Below are 14,854 nucleotides of genomic sequence, written 5' to 3'. Positions count from 1 at the left end.
AGGACTATATAGCTTTGATATATGACAAAATCCACATGCAAAATTAATCTGTAAATTGATATTTCGAATAGAATAATAAGATGTAGTTATTCAATCACATCTGCTCCAGTTTATTTGTGATCATAGGGCTTTGTTACCCAAAATCCATTTGAGCTTATAGTCTAAAAATATTCACATTTGGAGAAATATTGCTGTATTCATACTGTTTAGTTCATATTTCTTTAGAAATAATCATTTATTTGAATTTTCCTCTAAATTATGCGAAATGATGAGTATGAAGTGGCTTCAAAGGCACTTTGACTGTTCACACTGTCAGTCCAAATCCCATATATTTGTTTTTCCATTTGGAATCTGATCTTAATGATTGAGAATTGAGGTCAGTCGCATGTTTTATTTCAAAAGATTTGTTCCTCTGATGAATTGAGTTCATACCCACGATGATGTGATTTTGATAATCCTATGTTTTGTAGAGCTCGTATGACCCTTGCCCTTTGGAGCTTGTGCGGTGTGTCAAACACATTCTGTACACTGAGCAAAGACTTGTACAGGAAGCATCCAATGTAAGTCACACACACAGTTTCTTTGGTTGTTGTTCTACACTGAGGATGTAATGATTGGAATGTGACAATTGAATGATATTTTGTATGTTTGTGGTGATCAGGCCAGCAGTTCGGGTCCGGTGGACGGGACCCCTCAGAGATACCAGCAGATCAACCAGACATTTGAGGAGCTGCGTGTCATGACGCAGGACACAGACAATGACCTCCGCAAGCTGCAGCACAGTCAAGAATACTTCATCATTCAATACCAGGAGAGCTTGAGGATACAGGGTATGAACATATAAGTCATCTCATCCTGCACATATCATTTAGCGTTTTTCTATATTATACTAGCCTGGCTAACGTCAGACCTCGTCTCATTGAAACGTGGTCTGGGAACCACATGTTCATTTTCTCGTATTTGAGGTGTGGTTTACGAATGCCCAGAACCGTTTATTGGGCGCTACGAATGTCTATCAAATGCGCCTGTACGTAGCTCATAGCCAATCGTTTCAATTATACCAGATGACGTTTGTAGAGCGACAGAAATTCGACGAGGAAGAAGACGAAATAAACTTGCGTTCTGAACTACTTAGAACACTATCTAAGGCTGCATCGAAAGGTAACTTTGCGTCTGCTGCCATGTTGGATCCATAGATATAAACAAACTGCTTCGGTGTGTCGCATAGACGTCGTCATCGTCTTGCTGCTCCCTCCCCGTTCTGTGATTGGTCCCCTCGCTGCGGCGAAAATCTGCTCCATGGAATCCAGGCTGCCTAGCAGCGTGAATAAAATCGCGCTGCGCGCAAGGCAGCATAGGGTAACCCAGGCTAATATTATACCACAACACCGCTGAATGCTTGATTCTGCAAGCAAAACCTTTTTAGAGTAAATATTAAATAGAGTACATGCCATTGATGTCTACAGATAAAGAGAGATTATGTTTTATCTCTTGGAGACTCAGCCTAATGGCTACATTAAAGTGATTATCAAGTCTCAAATCTAGTTTAATTATGGAGCAATTTACAACTACACAGAGTAAAGGACTGTACTAAAAATACAGAGATAAAATTAGCAACAAAATCAAACATAATTATGGGTTACATTTTATTTTAAGGTGTCCTTGTTACAGTGTAATTCTCCATTTAAGTACTGAGTAATATTAATCAACTAAATGTACTTACTATAGGTTTAGGGTTAGTTGCATGTAATTACAGTATACATAATTTATAGTTATCTATAACTACATGTAACATGTTACAAGGACACTGTAAAATATGCATTATGCATTAATATGAAACTTGCAGTTCAGTGAGCTCTGGGGTGCTTTTCCATACAACAATGTAAGTTGCTGCGTGCTTATCTACCATAGTACGATGCATCGGTGCAGGTGATGGAGTTATAACTTCTGCTAATTAATCAATTCAAGATTGCAATTAATGTCAGATTGTTATAGTTAATTTACACAAAACAACAGAAAGCCGTTCCTTTTTTTTAATCAAGTTAACATGCAGTATGTAGTTGGTGTACAATTTACTCCCGTAGGCTATATATGTGGTTCACGCTGTCAACAGCTTTCTCCACAACGTCATTTCTCTTGATTGAACTCAAGCTGAGTGATTCGATCTGAACAAAATGGCAAAGACATGTCATATCTTACACAGGGCTTTCTGGGAACGCTTTTGAGTCCTCATTGAACTGTAGCTTGTATTTTTAACCGATTCATTGAGGTTTTATTTGTGTCGAGTAGCACAGATGAGTAGCTTGGCCAGCCTTCCTCCAGCCGAGCGTGTTCAGAGAGAGTCGGGTCTGCAGAGCCGGAAGTCCACGCTAGAGGCCTGGCTCACACGAGAGGCCAACATCTTACAGAAATACAGACAGGTACACTCAATCTCCATGATACGCATGTCTTTTTTACTTAACTACACAAATATTTTCCAGCAGTTGAATAATATAATGTGTGTTTGTGTATAGGAATTGGCGGAGAAGCATCAGAGAACACTAGCTCTGTTGAGGAAACAGCAAACCGTGATCGTGGATGATGAACTGATCCAGTGGAAGAGACGACAGCAGCTCGCAGGAAACGGAGGACCATCAGAGGGAGGACTGGACATACTGCAAGCCTGGTACTGATGCACAATATACACACACTCACACATATTTACTGAGGGGGTACCGTAGGCTTGTTTTTCTTTTTATAAGCTAATTAATATGAAGTACCCTTGTACAAACCTTAAGGCCACACCATACACAAAAGCAGCCCATTTGTTTTTTGGATCTATTGGCATATTTAAATGTTAGTTATCAAAGTGCAAATCAATATATATTACCATAGATTCCGGTAAAAATGCATCTGAATACAAGTCGCGAGGTAAGTCACATTGGTGTATATAAGTTGAATTAAATTTTTAGATACATAAATATTATAACATTATAACACTAGAAACATGTATTTTAGTTCCCCTCACTTCACAAAAATCCATCATATTTAACGGTATACAGAACGAGAATGTAATATTTATATAAGTTGAACTTAAACAATGGTGGCGTTTATTATAAACACCAAGCCTAAACGAATTTAAAGCAAAACTGAATTACTGGCTACAACTACAAATATACTTGACTTGCCTTACTTTGCCTAACAAACACAAACTTAAATGTGAGGAGAGATCAAAAAAAAAAAAAAAATTCTGTATGAACACACAGACCAGTAATGTCTAATTCGCCTACAGTTGACTTGTGTTGACTGATATTTAGTCATTTACCAAATTCTGAAAACATATAAAAGATAATTAATGATTTAATGAAGTAAAAATAAAATATATCTGATCTACAATGTTTTTCTAATTAACCTCATTAAAGAATTCAAATATATGGATTAAAAGAATAAAAATAATGTTAATATAAATAAATCCCCTACAAAAATGACCAAGGGTGAGACGCTAGGATTTATTGTGCTTAACTCTTTTTAACTTCAAGCACGCCTTTTCTCATTGATGCATGTTTCTTTATCATTATGACGTCAATAACTTTACTGCACTGCACAGATATATTTACATACCGCAGTCTAAAAACATATAGCAAAATCTTACGCTGAGCCCTACTGGTTTTAGTTTTCCATTTTTGAGTGTCATCCAACAGGTAATCAATCAGGTGAGTTTAACTAACAGTTATGTCAGCCTGTTTGAACGGCCACTGAATGATAATAAAGCAGCACAGAAGAGTGGATTCACTGAGATTCAGTTGTTTGTGTGAGATGTGCATGCGCTACATTGCTTTATACAGGTTCCTCTTGAACAGTATTTTATGTTCTTATTTTGTAAATGCAGGTGTGAGAAGTTGGCCGATATGATCTGGCAAAACAGACAGCAGATTCGTCGAGTTGAACACCTGACACAGCAGCTGCCCATACCTGGACCCACAGAAGAACTTCTCACTGAACTCAACGCTACCGTCACAGATGTCATATCAGCACTCGTCACCAGGTGCGTAAGCAGTCGCTGCCGTCATTGGACACTATTGTCTCTCTCAGAGCAGCAAGGTTTTGAGCGGTGTCTTTTTCTTCTGGTCTCTCTGCAGCACATTTATTATTGAGAAACAACCTCCTCAAGTGCTGAAGACTCAGACAAAATTTTCAGCGACGGTTCGCTTGCTGGTCGGTGGAAAACTCAACGTCCACATGAATCCTCCTCAGGTTAAGGCCACAATCATCAGTGAACAGCAGGCCAAGGCATTACTCAAGAACGAGAACACCCGCAAGTAAGTTTTCTTTAGCTATAGAAATAAATAACAAGCAACTTGGACTTAAACTTAAAGTATCAGCGTATCAGCGATTGTGGGTGACGTCACTTCTGTTTGTGTTTGAAGCGAGATCCCAAACAAACCAAGTTAGCTCGCCCCTCCCTCCCGTTTCGTGCATCATGAAAAAAACGATCATGCACGCGACAGACATCTGATATTCACTCTGTTCAGCATAATGTCGCCTACGTTAGCTACTGCTACCCAAGTTTAGTCGAGCTTCGCTCATATTTTTTCAAGAAAGATATTTTCATACACAGTTCACATCCAAACAAGTCAGCACTAGCAGCTACTCACCTGTCCAGAAGAAACAGTGCAACCTCGGCGTCCGATTTAAAAATGTTCAGTTCTTTAAGTTCTCTCCACCTTTCAAAAGCCTTCCCGATAACTATTCGTGTCTTGGAATAAACACAATGGTATTCCCTCGCCCTAATCCTCCTCCTCCTCTTGGGGATTGACTCAGCCATGTTCAATTTCTCTTTTTAGTTGATAGACGCTGGCTTCTTCTTCAGCTCCGACTTCGCGTGCAGCCGTGCACGAGTGCAAAACCTCACAACACCCACCCCCTGTCGGTGATTGGTTGGAACACTATTTATTTTGGTTTTGAGTGGTTGGTGAAACCAATTGTTTTTGTGTGCAGATCTCAGAGCCTAGGCTGCCTACAGAGACGCGTTTTTTTGACGGCATGCTTATGGGGCGGGCAGCTAGCGGATCGTTAGGAAAGATTAGATGAATGTGATAATTTATGTTTGGGCCTTTTTTGGGCCTGAAATCGCTGATACAACCTTTAACATGGAAGAGATTTAGTACTTGTTGCTTTATCTCATCTGGGGTTGGGTGCCACATTGACCAAAATATTACAAACATTACTGAAGTGGCAGAGCTCCTATTTTATTACGTCCGCTAGGGGTAAGATGTAATAAATAAAAACACCTAAAGGCTTCCATCAAGCCATCAGACCAAAAGGACCAGGGAAAACACTTGTAAACAAAAAAAAACAAAAAAAATTGTAAATAGCTGAAGGAAGTAAAATACCACTGGTGGAACAAAAAAAATGGTGGAATTCATTGAAGAGATCCACAGCGTAAACAAAAGAAAGTAACAATAAAGTGGTATGATTTGTTGAACAAAAAAAGAAATAATCAATAAAGTGGTATTTTTCATCAAAGAGACCCAAGGCCCAAAATAACAAACAAAAACCAATCTAACGAAATTAAACAGCAACGTAACTAAAGAAAAAATAAAAATACAAAAGGGCAGGTCTCTCCTACATTACTACCACATTCTAAATAAGTCAAAAAAAACTCAAAGTACTATAAAACCCTTTTGGTCTGGCTTCTCGAACAGTGCAACCGGCCCGGAGTCGCAGTTGCTCCCTTTTGTGCAGCGGAAGAGGTGTTTTAAAAGGACCGCCTGCTGAGCGTCCAATAACCGCTGACAGGCAGCAGCGATCAGCAGCGATCTGATAACTCGAAAGACAGGAAACAAAAGAAGAAAGGTAGAAACAGTTAACAAAATACAAAAATGCACACAACGTTAAACTGGCTGAGAATAATCATAACAGTTCAAATTGAATTTAATACCTAATTATCATCCAAAATAGAATTCTTTGGTAGATTTACATATAACAGACACAGCTATCACACAGCATGGAGGATAAAACCGATACAATAAAAAAATAAAAAAAGAGAAAAGTAGCCTTCTTCATACTATACAAATATTTTATTTTCAAGGGGAAAATAGTAAGACAACTGCAGATGCACATTTGGAAAACAACTTTTTTTTTCTTTTTTTTTTCAGAAGAAATATTCTGTTGTCCATTTCTCTTGAATTGTACGACATTCTTAATCCACCTTTCATTTCTTTGAAAGAGGGTTACTCGAAACCAATCCTGTAACCCTGAGTTTGTTTAACTAGCTTTGTGGTACAGGCATCTGGATAAGTCACGTATATTTGAGTTCAGTTTGATCTTCTCATGATTGATTTGATTATTATGAACAGTGTAGAACTGTCTGCTAAAGTACTCTCTGAGATGCCGCATCTATACATTTTTTGAGAATTTTTATCTCTGCACCACCGTAATATTAAACCATTTGACTAGATGATTGTTGGATGACCAGTCAAACAGTTCACCATCCTGGCACATCCCTAGACACCACACTGCAACTGTAGTTGCGTATCGCATACAGCACGTGCATCTGAATCACAGATGTCTACCATATTATACAGTTTTATGGACGTCTCCACCAAGGCCTGTCGAGAAACACTGTTTTGTTCCTGCATGTGTACATGACTTGTTTGTCCTTTCTTTATACTGAAGTGACAGCAGTGGAGAGATTCTGAACAACAACTGTGTGATGGAGTACCATCAAACCACTGGCACCCTGAGCGCACACTTCAGGACCATGGTAAACTGCGCTTAAATGCTTCATGTTACACATTTAGTGTGTTTGCACGCACCACAAAATGCTGTTAACCCTATAAAGCCTACTGTATCATATTTGATACGGAAAGGCCTCAATTATCAACATGATCAAAACATTGCTGAAAGGCAATATGGTTTTAGTTGAAAAATAAAGTCCCCCTGTAGTCAATCATTTTATCCCTTAAAACTCATCTTTGATCACCAAAATGACATATTTAAAGGTTTTCTTCTTGAAAAATGTTTAGTCATGCCTTAAAGTAGCTTGAATGTAACTCTACACCCTTGCCTCATTTAGTATACGCAGTTCTATTAATATGCAAATTAGAGAGCTCAGAGATCCACTCGTTGACGATCACTCGTTGACGTGATTACAAGGTAGTTTGTGATGTCAGAAATACCAGTGATTTCAAAACTCATTTTTGAGACTGTCTTTGGTTCACTGCAGTTTTAAAGGGGTCATATAATGGTACATGCACTGAAATGTGTTGGCAGTGCCTGTACACAACCATCATATAATGATAAAAATCCATCCAGTGGTCTTTTTTTTTAAATCTCCTTGTATGTTTTCCCCTGTCTCAAATCAAGCCGTCTGACCGTGTGACGTCACACGGTCGGATGCCCCTCCCACGACTGTTAATTGACAGCAGCGTTTCAACACAGACCCGCCCTGAGCGAGCTGTCATCATAGTCCGCCATTGTTGATACGCTGGAGCAGAATGGCATCTAAGCGATTGTGGTGTTCTGTTCTTGGGTGTAATAACGAACACAGAAGTCATTTTGATGTTCCTAAATCCGAACTGCTGAAGACGCAGTGGCTGAGTTTTGTTTTCGAAGGGAATATTCCCCACGATCAACGTCAATGCTTTCATGTTTGCGCGAATCATTTCTCTCCAGACTGCTTTATAAACGAGGGTCAGTATAAAGCTGGTTTTGCTAAGAAGCTGCTCCTGAAAAAAGGATCGGTACCAACTATTCGTGTTCCTGCTGCACCTCCAGAAGAAGTGAGTGTAACGTTTTATTAGCCTTTATATTAATCTTTGCAAATCGTTTGCACGCTTCACGATGAATGCGGCTAAGGTTTACTCTCAGGGTACATTACGGCATGTTTTCTATGTACGACGTTCTCAATATAATTCATAATCCCATGTTTATAATGAACAACGCATTATGGTTATTGTGTTATTACAAACTGTGTACGCAGGTGTTAAAGTTAACGTGGTAACACTACATTAAGCTTACTTTAATTGTCGAACTTCTTCGGGCCGTCATCTTGTTCAGGGTCCGACTCCGGTTCAAATTGATACGGTTGGTTACACAGATGTGTCCTCAGAGACTCCCGCTGCCATTCTTTCTCCAAAATATACCCTCAACTGTTGTCAAGGCAACACTCCACGTGTGTTGTGTCAAAACGCCCCACAGAATAGAGGGGCTGGGTGAGCAAAGCTCATTATCATTTAAAGACACATGCACTTAAATGGCGTGCTGAAAACAGAGCTGTTTTTGACCAGGTAAAATTAGTGTTTTCTTACAATACTAACGAGAAATTTTAATTAAAGTATATTACAAACTTTTCATTTAGACCCTAAAGAATCATATTAACTTGTACAAAAATGGCATTATATGACCCCTTTAAGGAGAAAATACTCAGCAATGGTGTTGACATGAATTTGCACATGGTTTGTCTTAAAGCATTTTAAAAACACCACTTAGACATATAAACAACATTAAACGCTTGATTATCACCACAGGGGGAATTTAAGTTATGACTGTTTTATAAGCTTACGTTCCACAGGGTCCAAACCGACCTGGGAATGCAACAGGTGTATACAGTTTTTTTTATTTGTTTTTTTATGTATTACAAGGGTTAACGTTGTTAGTAATATTTCATGAGCAACTTAGGTTAACTTGATTATCCATACATACATTTTTAGAAAAATCATGTTAATTTGCGAGTATCAAATATGAAACACCAGACTTTTGAAGAATGTTCATCTCTCAATCATCATTGTATTGCATTGCATTGTTTTGCAAAGCTTGCTTCAACTATTATTTCAGTAATTTATTTTTTGACCTTCTGTTATTTGATTCAGTGGATGTTTTGATGAATCAAACCTATTGTTTTTTATGACTATTTTTCCTCTTGTTTGCAGTCTCTGAAGCGTATTAAGCGTTCAGATCGCCGTGGGGCGGAGTCAGTGACTGAAGAGAAGTTTACGGTTCTGTTCGAGTCTCAGTTCAGTGTGGGAGGAAATGAACTTGTGTTTCACGTGAAGGTGAAACATTGAACTAAAACAGAAATGTTGTCATAGTCATTCCTATTTGTTGTCTTATTCAATATTGTATCTTTAATACATTTGTTCCTTTTTGTTTCTCTCTCTAATGCAGACATTATCCCTGCCTGTTGTGGTCATCGTTCATGGGAGTCAAGACAATAACGCTACAGCGACAGTATTATGGGATAATGCTTTCTCTGAGCCGGTTAGGACACATCATTTACATATTGTTTGCTTAATTGAATGAAATGTGCTGTTCTCAGTTGAAACCTCACCAATGGTATCTTTTAGTGATGCACCAAAAAAAAAACAAATATATATAGACAGATTTATTCAAGCATACATTAAATAATGAAGACAACATGTTAAGTAAAAATACAATGAATATCTAATATAGTGCATATATTTTGCAAGATGTTCTTCTCTAGGGTTATTTTGTCTAGTTAACTAACAAGCTTTTGAAATTTATTGTTTGAATTTCGTTATAAAATTTATAGAATTTGAAAGCTCAGACAGATTTGTTTCAAATCAGAATTATCAAAGCACAAAGCTTATTGCAATTATTGGATGGGAGGCGCTACAAATAATGTTTAGTGAAGTATTGTTCATGCATCAACTGAAATCAGCATAGATTAAAAGATCTCGGTTCAACCCAGCCCTGGCTGTTGTTTGTCGGGGAAATGTCTTTACATGACCAAAATGCAATAAAGTGAAACATTTGTGCTTTGCCACGTACTACAGTGTTCACAACAGAATGTACCTGTGTTCATTAGGTTCTTCATTGTCTCCTTAGGGTCGAGTGCCGTTCGTAGTGCCTGATAAGGTGCTGTGGCCGCAGTTGTGCGAGGCTCTGAACATGAAATATAAATCAGAGGTTCAGAGCGATAGAGGCCTGTCAGAAGACAATCTGGTGTTTCTCGCTCAGAAAGCCTTCAGCAGCTCCAGCAATAACCCTGAGGACTACTGCAACATGACCATCACCTGGTCTCAGTTCAATAGGGTAACCATCACTAATACACAAACCAGTGTCTGTACATGCTTATCACCTGAAGATGTTTTTCTTTAAATTGATTATTTTCAATGGTTGGCAAATCAGACTGAACGATTCGGACGGAATCAGTTGAATTGTCTGATGCAGCCTTTTGGTCATGTGGGACTCTAAATGTGCAGAGAATCATAATAATGTTGCAACACACATATGAAGCAGAGTTTAGTTTTAATAAATAGCATTTTAGAGGCATGCATTAGTGTTTCCCATAGGATTTTGTGAGACTATGGGGATGGACCTCGGTCCCTCTGGTGGGGTATGGGGGCATGCCTTGTCTCAGTTTACATTACATTGACATCGGTATTTTAGGAAGCCAAACAATTAAAATATGATAATAGTAAAAATCATATTATAATATCATCATTATTATTACTATAGTTATTATCCCTAAGACAGTAATGTGTTAGTATTGTAATACAGCTGCACTGTAAAATACATTTTATTTTATTATATTGAATACATAATGTTAAAGGAACACTCCACCGTTTTTTGAAATAGGGCTTATTCACCTTCTTTCCTGCATTTAGATAGGTGGGCAAATGCATTTTTGTCTCAGTGCATGCATTGTTTTAGTTTGACAGGGTCGGCGCTAGCTTAGCTTAGCATAATGAATGGAATCCTTTGTTGCCAGCTAGCATGTCCTGAGTAAAAGTGATATAAAACAAAAAAAAAACCCACCTAATTACTTCTTGTGGCCTGCGTATTCACAACAAGTACAAATAGCGATGCAGATTAACACTAGGTGATTTCCTATGCAGATATTGACTTGGGACTATATTAGGGGGAAGCACAGGCAAAGCACTGCTACTTGGGCGCAGAGATATCACGCCCAAGTAGCAGTGCTTCGCCTGTGCTTCCCCCTAATATAGTCCTTAATATATAAGTCAATATCTGCCTAGGAAATCGCCTAGTGTTAATCTGCATCGCTATTTGTACTTGTTGTGAATACGCAGGCCACAAGAAGTAATTAGGTGGGTTTTTTTTATTTTTTATATCACTTTTACTCAGGACATGCTAGCTGGCAACAAAGGATTCCATTCATTATGCTAAGCTAAGCTAGCGCCGACCCTGTCAAACTAAAACAATGCATGCACTGAGACAAAAATGCATTTACCCACCTATCTAAATGCAGGAAAGAAGGTGAATAAGCCCTATTTCAAAAAACGGTGGAGTGTTCCTTTAAGTATTGTTTTACTGTGTTTTTTCACTTGCAAGAGTTAAACCCTAGAAAAAGTTTCTGTGAAAACATGTTTACCAATGCGAATCACCCAAATGCTTTAATCATATGTACAAAAAGTACATTATTAAAGTATAAAACAAATACTTTAAAGTGTAACAAAATAAAGTATAACTCGTGCTGTTTGCTTTTCCAAATGCACATTAAACTCACAGCACATGCAGAGATTGAGTTTAGTATGAAAGATGCATTCAGTGTGAATCTGAGACATGGAAAACACAGGATCACGAGCTGATCGTGCGAGCAAAGTGCACGCTTCGCTTTGAAACTCGCAGTGCAATAGACTATGTAGTTCTTTCATTAAATCGCAGTCTTTTGTGTTTTGATAAAGACACTAAGCCATATCGTGCTTTAGGGTTTTATTTCAGTTGACCAATGCTTTGCCAAAGCAATGGTGCAAAACTCAACGTTAGAGACCTTTTATGTTATTGTGAGTGTAAAAATATTTTTGGTTCATTATGAAACTGGTGGGACAGAATAAACTTGCGGGTCACCAGAGCTGCCAATATAAATAAGTTGGACTTCCCAACGCTAGTGTTCAGCAATCATTTCCATTATGCGTTGTCTCACTTTAGAGCCATTACTCTTGTTTTTTTTCTCAGAACATGAAATGAATGCAATGCAGTATCCAGTCTTGGCTGTTTTTGTGTTGACAGGAGAGTTTGCCAGGCAGGAACTTCACATTCTGGCAGTGGTTTGATGGAGTCATTGAGCTAATGAAAAGACACCTGAAGTCTCACTGGAATGATGGGTAAAGACTGATTCAACACACTTCAGTCAGTAATAAGAGGACATTTGGTAAAATGTTGTATGTTCCTCTGCAGAGCGATTCTGGGTTTTCTTAACAAGCAGCAAGCTCAGGACATGTTGATGTCCAAACCAAACGGCACGTTTCTCCTGCGCTTCAGCGACTCTGAAATCGGAGGCATCACCATTGCATGGGTCGCAGAAAACCCAAACAAAGCAGGTAAGAAGCACAGTAAATGGTTAGTAAAGACAATATTCATCAGAACCCAGTTGCATGCAGCCAAACGTGAGTCAGAGCTGAACAGAAATGCGTGACTTTACCCAGCATCCATCATACTGAGTATGTGTGTTTCGTTGTGCAGGAGAACGGATGGTGTGGAACCTGATGCCCTTTACTACTAAAGATTTCTCCATCCGCTCTCTGGCCGATCGGATCAGTGATCTGAACCATCTGCTCTTCCTCTATCCCAACCAGCCCAAAGAGGAAGTCTTCTCCCGTTACTGCACACCTCCAAACTGTATGCATGCCGCCTTTTGCAAATGTATCAGAAATGTTATGATTGCTATTTAGCATAGTAACAATTACTTAGCAGAGACAATTACTTAGTGTTGATCCGACTTCTGCAATAATGGTAGTATGACTACTAGTATGAGAATTTGGTACCCACTGATAAGCAGCTGCTTTCAAAAACTCCCATGCATATTTGCATGCACATTCTATTAAGAGCGACAAGTTTCCATTTACATGTTTTTTTCAGTGTTGAGCTTTAGAGCCAATCACAGACATGTCTGAGTTTGTGAATCTGAGTTAGTGTGTGAGTCCGAATCCACTCAAAACGGCAGTGCAAGTTCACTGCACACTCACAAATCCTTTTATAATAACCAACAAATTATGAACATTATGTAAAAATTTAAAAAATGTAAATGTATTGTGCTATGTAGGTTGTCACAGATAAGAGGAGTGAGGGGAACTAAGTCAGTGAGTTTGTGCTGAACTGAAATGGCAGTTTTAACGATAATAAAGGGTGCGATCTTTGCGTGTATAATTTATTATCGTTATAATTTTTTTTCAAAAATTCCAATCATATTAAAATAATGTAGGGCATCGCCAGCTGAACTTCGTAAGCTGAAGAGCAAATTAACACCAGTAAACTTGTAGCACTTGATTAACAGGATCATAAACTCACTAAAATGCATCCTATATGAGATTATTCAGATATATACGGTACATAAACTAGAACTTACATCTGCACAAAAGGATGCAAATGCACAAGTGAACTTGAACCATGCTAGTCAGAATATGTGACTCCCATTGTGGATGTGCTTAACGCGCTAAACCACAGGCAAATAAAGCACAAATAATTTACTAAATTCTATTACACTATTCGTGTAGTGACAAAATTATATTTTGACTGCTCTAATCAGGAGTGCTTAATTAGGGAGTCTAAATGTGCAGTGTTGGGGAGGGGGACCAGTATCAGAATAATGCTCTGTCTAGATGAAAAATGCTCACTTTGGGTCTTGTGAATGTAAGAGTTTCCAGTAGCAAGTCTTTAATGAACATGATCTTGATTTTCCAGCAAAAGCAGTGGGGGATGGATACGTCAAACCAGAGATCAAGCAGGTGGTGAAGGTTGAGTGAGTATTTTTTTTTTCTCTTCTCTCAGAGTTTTATTTTACAAAAAGTCAAAAATAATCCAAATCAAATCCACATGATTATCATCAGCATTTTCTAAATATTAGAGAAATTTTCCCACTTCAAATGCCAATATATACAAATGGATCTATTATGAAATACTGTATCTGCTGTCTTTGCAACAACTATGTCAGGGTATTTGTATTCCTGACCAAAGCATTTTCACCTCAGAAGCTAGTGCTCTAATGCTGGCATTGAGTGCACCACAACTAAACATATCTGACTCAAAAACATCTCTGTAAACACTGGGATCTGTTAAAACAGATGACCCAACAATTGTGAACACATTAATCAAATTAATCATTAATCAAAAATCTCTTGAATGTGAAATTTGCACATTATGTGGGATCTTTGGAAATGAGGAAGCAGATAATGCTGTCAAAGAAGCATTATCTACAGAACAGAGAAAATGCTCTATATTGTACTGTGACTTTTGGTTTCAGTAAAAAAGTCATTATGCATGTAATCATCAGTCCAAGGCAAAAAAATAAATCAATGCAGCATGCTCAGTGCTTAAATAGTCCACATGTGATTAGAATTCAGGTGAAGGAGTCCTGTTAAGGGGAATAGCGTTAAGGGGAAGCGACCCATTCTGAGGGTGTAAAAATTTAATGAATATGTAATATAGTCCATGTTTAGGTACTTCCACACTGACAACCAGCTTTTCTTAAGGTCCATGTTATGCACCTAAATAGTCATATACTGCACAACCCAAAATATGTAAAAATGCCAACTTGGCATGTATTTGTGTAAACACATTTGGTTATGTCTTAAGTGAACATAAGCAGTTAAGATAAAATCGAATGTGCATATTGGATGCAATATATTGGATTTGTCCTTTAGGTCTGACAGCAGCCTATTATAGAATCAACATAAGTTTAATTCATACAGTGATTATTATATTTGATTACTGTACTCAATTTCTGTTGTATTTCCTCTGTTAGATATTACCTAATGTACTATCAAAAATTAAAGTGCTGTTTATTACATTTGCATCTTTGTTCTGTTATATTTCTTTGACTTATTGTTTGCAATTTGGAAACCTTATTTCCAACAAAAAATTAATTATATCATGATATTTATCATTATTG

The 14,854-nt window shown here is 38.0% G+C and overlaps 1 protein-coding gene across 4 annotated transcripts in view; it reads left to right on the top strand.

The window, feature by feature from the left end:
• Positions 1 to 14,854, top strand: part of stat5b (signal transducer and activator of transcription 5b) — a 29,171-nt gene that overhangs the window by 9,349 nt on the left and 4,968 nt on the right. For 2 of the 4 annotated variants that reach the window (XM_084435155.1, XM_084435153.1), the window contains exons 4-17: positions 471 to 560; positions 662 to 830; positions 2,290 to 2,420; positions 2,514 to 2,665; positions 3,869 to 4,024; positions 4,119 to 4,298; positions 6,658 to 6,745; positions 8,913 to 9,035; positions 9,148 to 9,240; positions 9,829 to 10,035; positions 11,977 to 12,071; positions 12,145 to 12,287; positions 12,430 to 12,585; positions 13,648 to 13,705. In XM_084435155.1, the coding sequence (XP_084291281.1) occupies positions 471 to 560; positions 662 to 830; positions 2,290 to 2,420; positions 2,514 to 2,665; positions 3,869 to 4,024; positions 4,119 to 4,298; positions 6,658 to 6,745; positions 8,913 to 9,035; positions 9,148 to 9,240; positions 9,829 to 10,035; positions 11,977 to 12,071; positions 12,145 to 12,287; positions 12,430 to 12,585; positions 13,648 to 13,705 (1,841 nt within the window). Of the gene's footprint in view, positions 1 to 470; positions 561 to 661; positions 831 to 2,289; positions 2,421 to 2,513; positions 2,666 to 3,868; positions 4,025 to 4,118; positions 4,299 to 6,654; positions 6,746 to 8,912; positions 9,036 to 9,147; positions 9,241 to 9,828; positions 10,036 to 11,976; positions 12,072 to 12,144; positions 12,288 to 12,429; positions 12,586 to 13,647; positions 13,706 to 14,854 lie in introns of all 4 variants that reach the window. The other 2 variants (XM_084435154.1, XM_084435152.1) reach the window with 1 other exon arrangement.

This window comes from Rutilus rutilus (assembly GCF_951802725.1).
Source record: "Rutilus rutilus genome assembly, chromosome: 16".
NCBI classification, from domain to species: domain Eukaryota; kingdom Metazoa; phylum Chordata; class Actinopteri; order Cypriniformes; family Leuciscidae; genus Rutilus; species Rutilus rutilus.
Note: the sequence above shows the minus strand (reverse complement) of the source record. Positions and strands in the feature narration are given on the sequence as shown.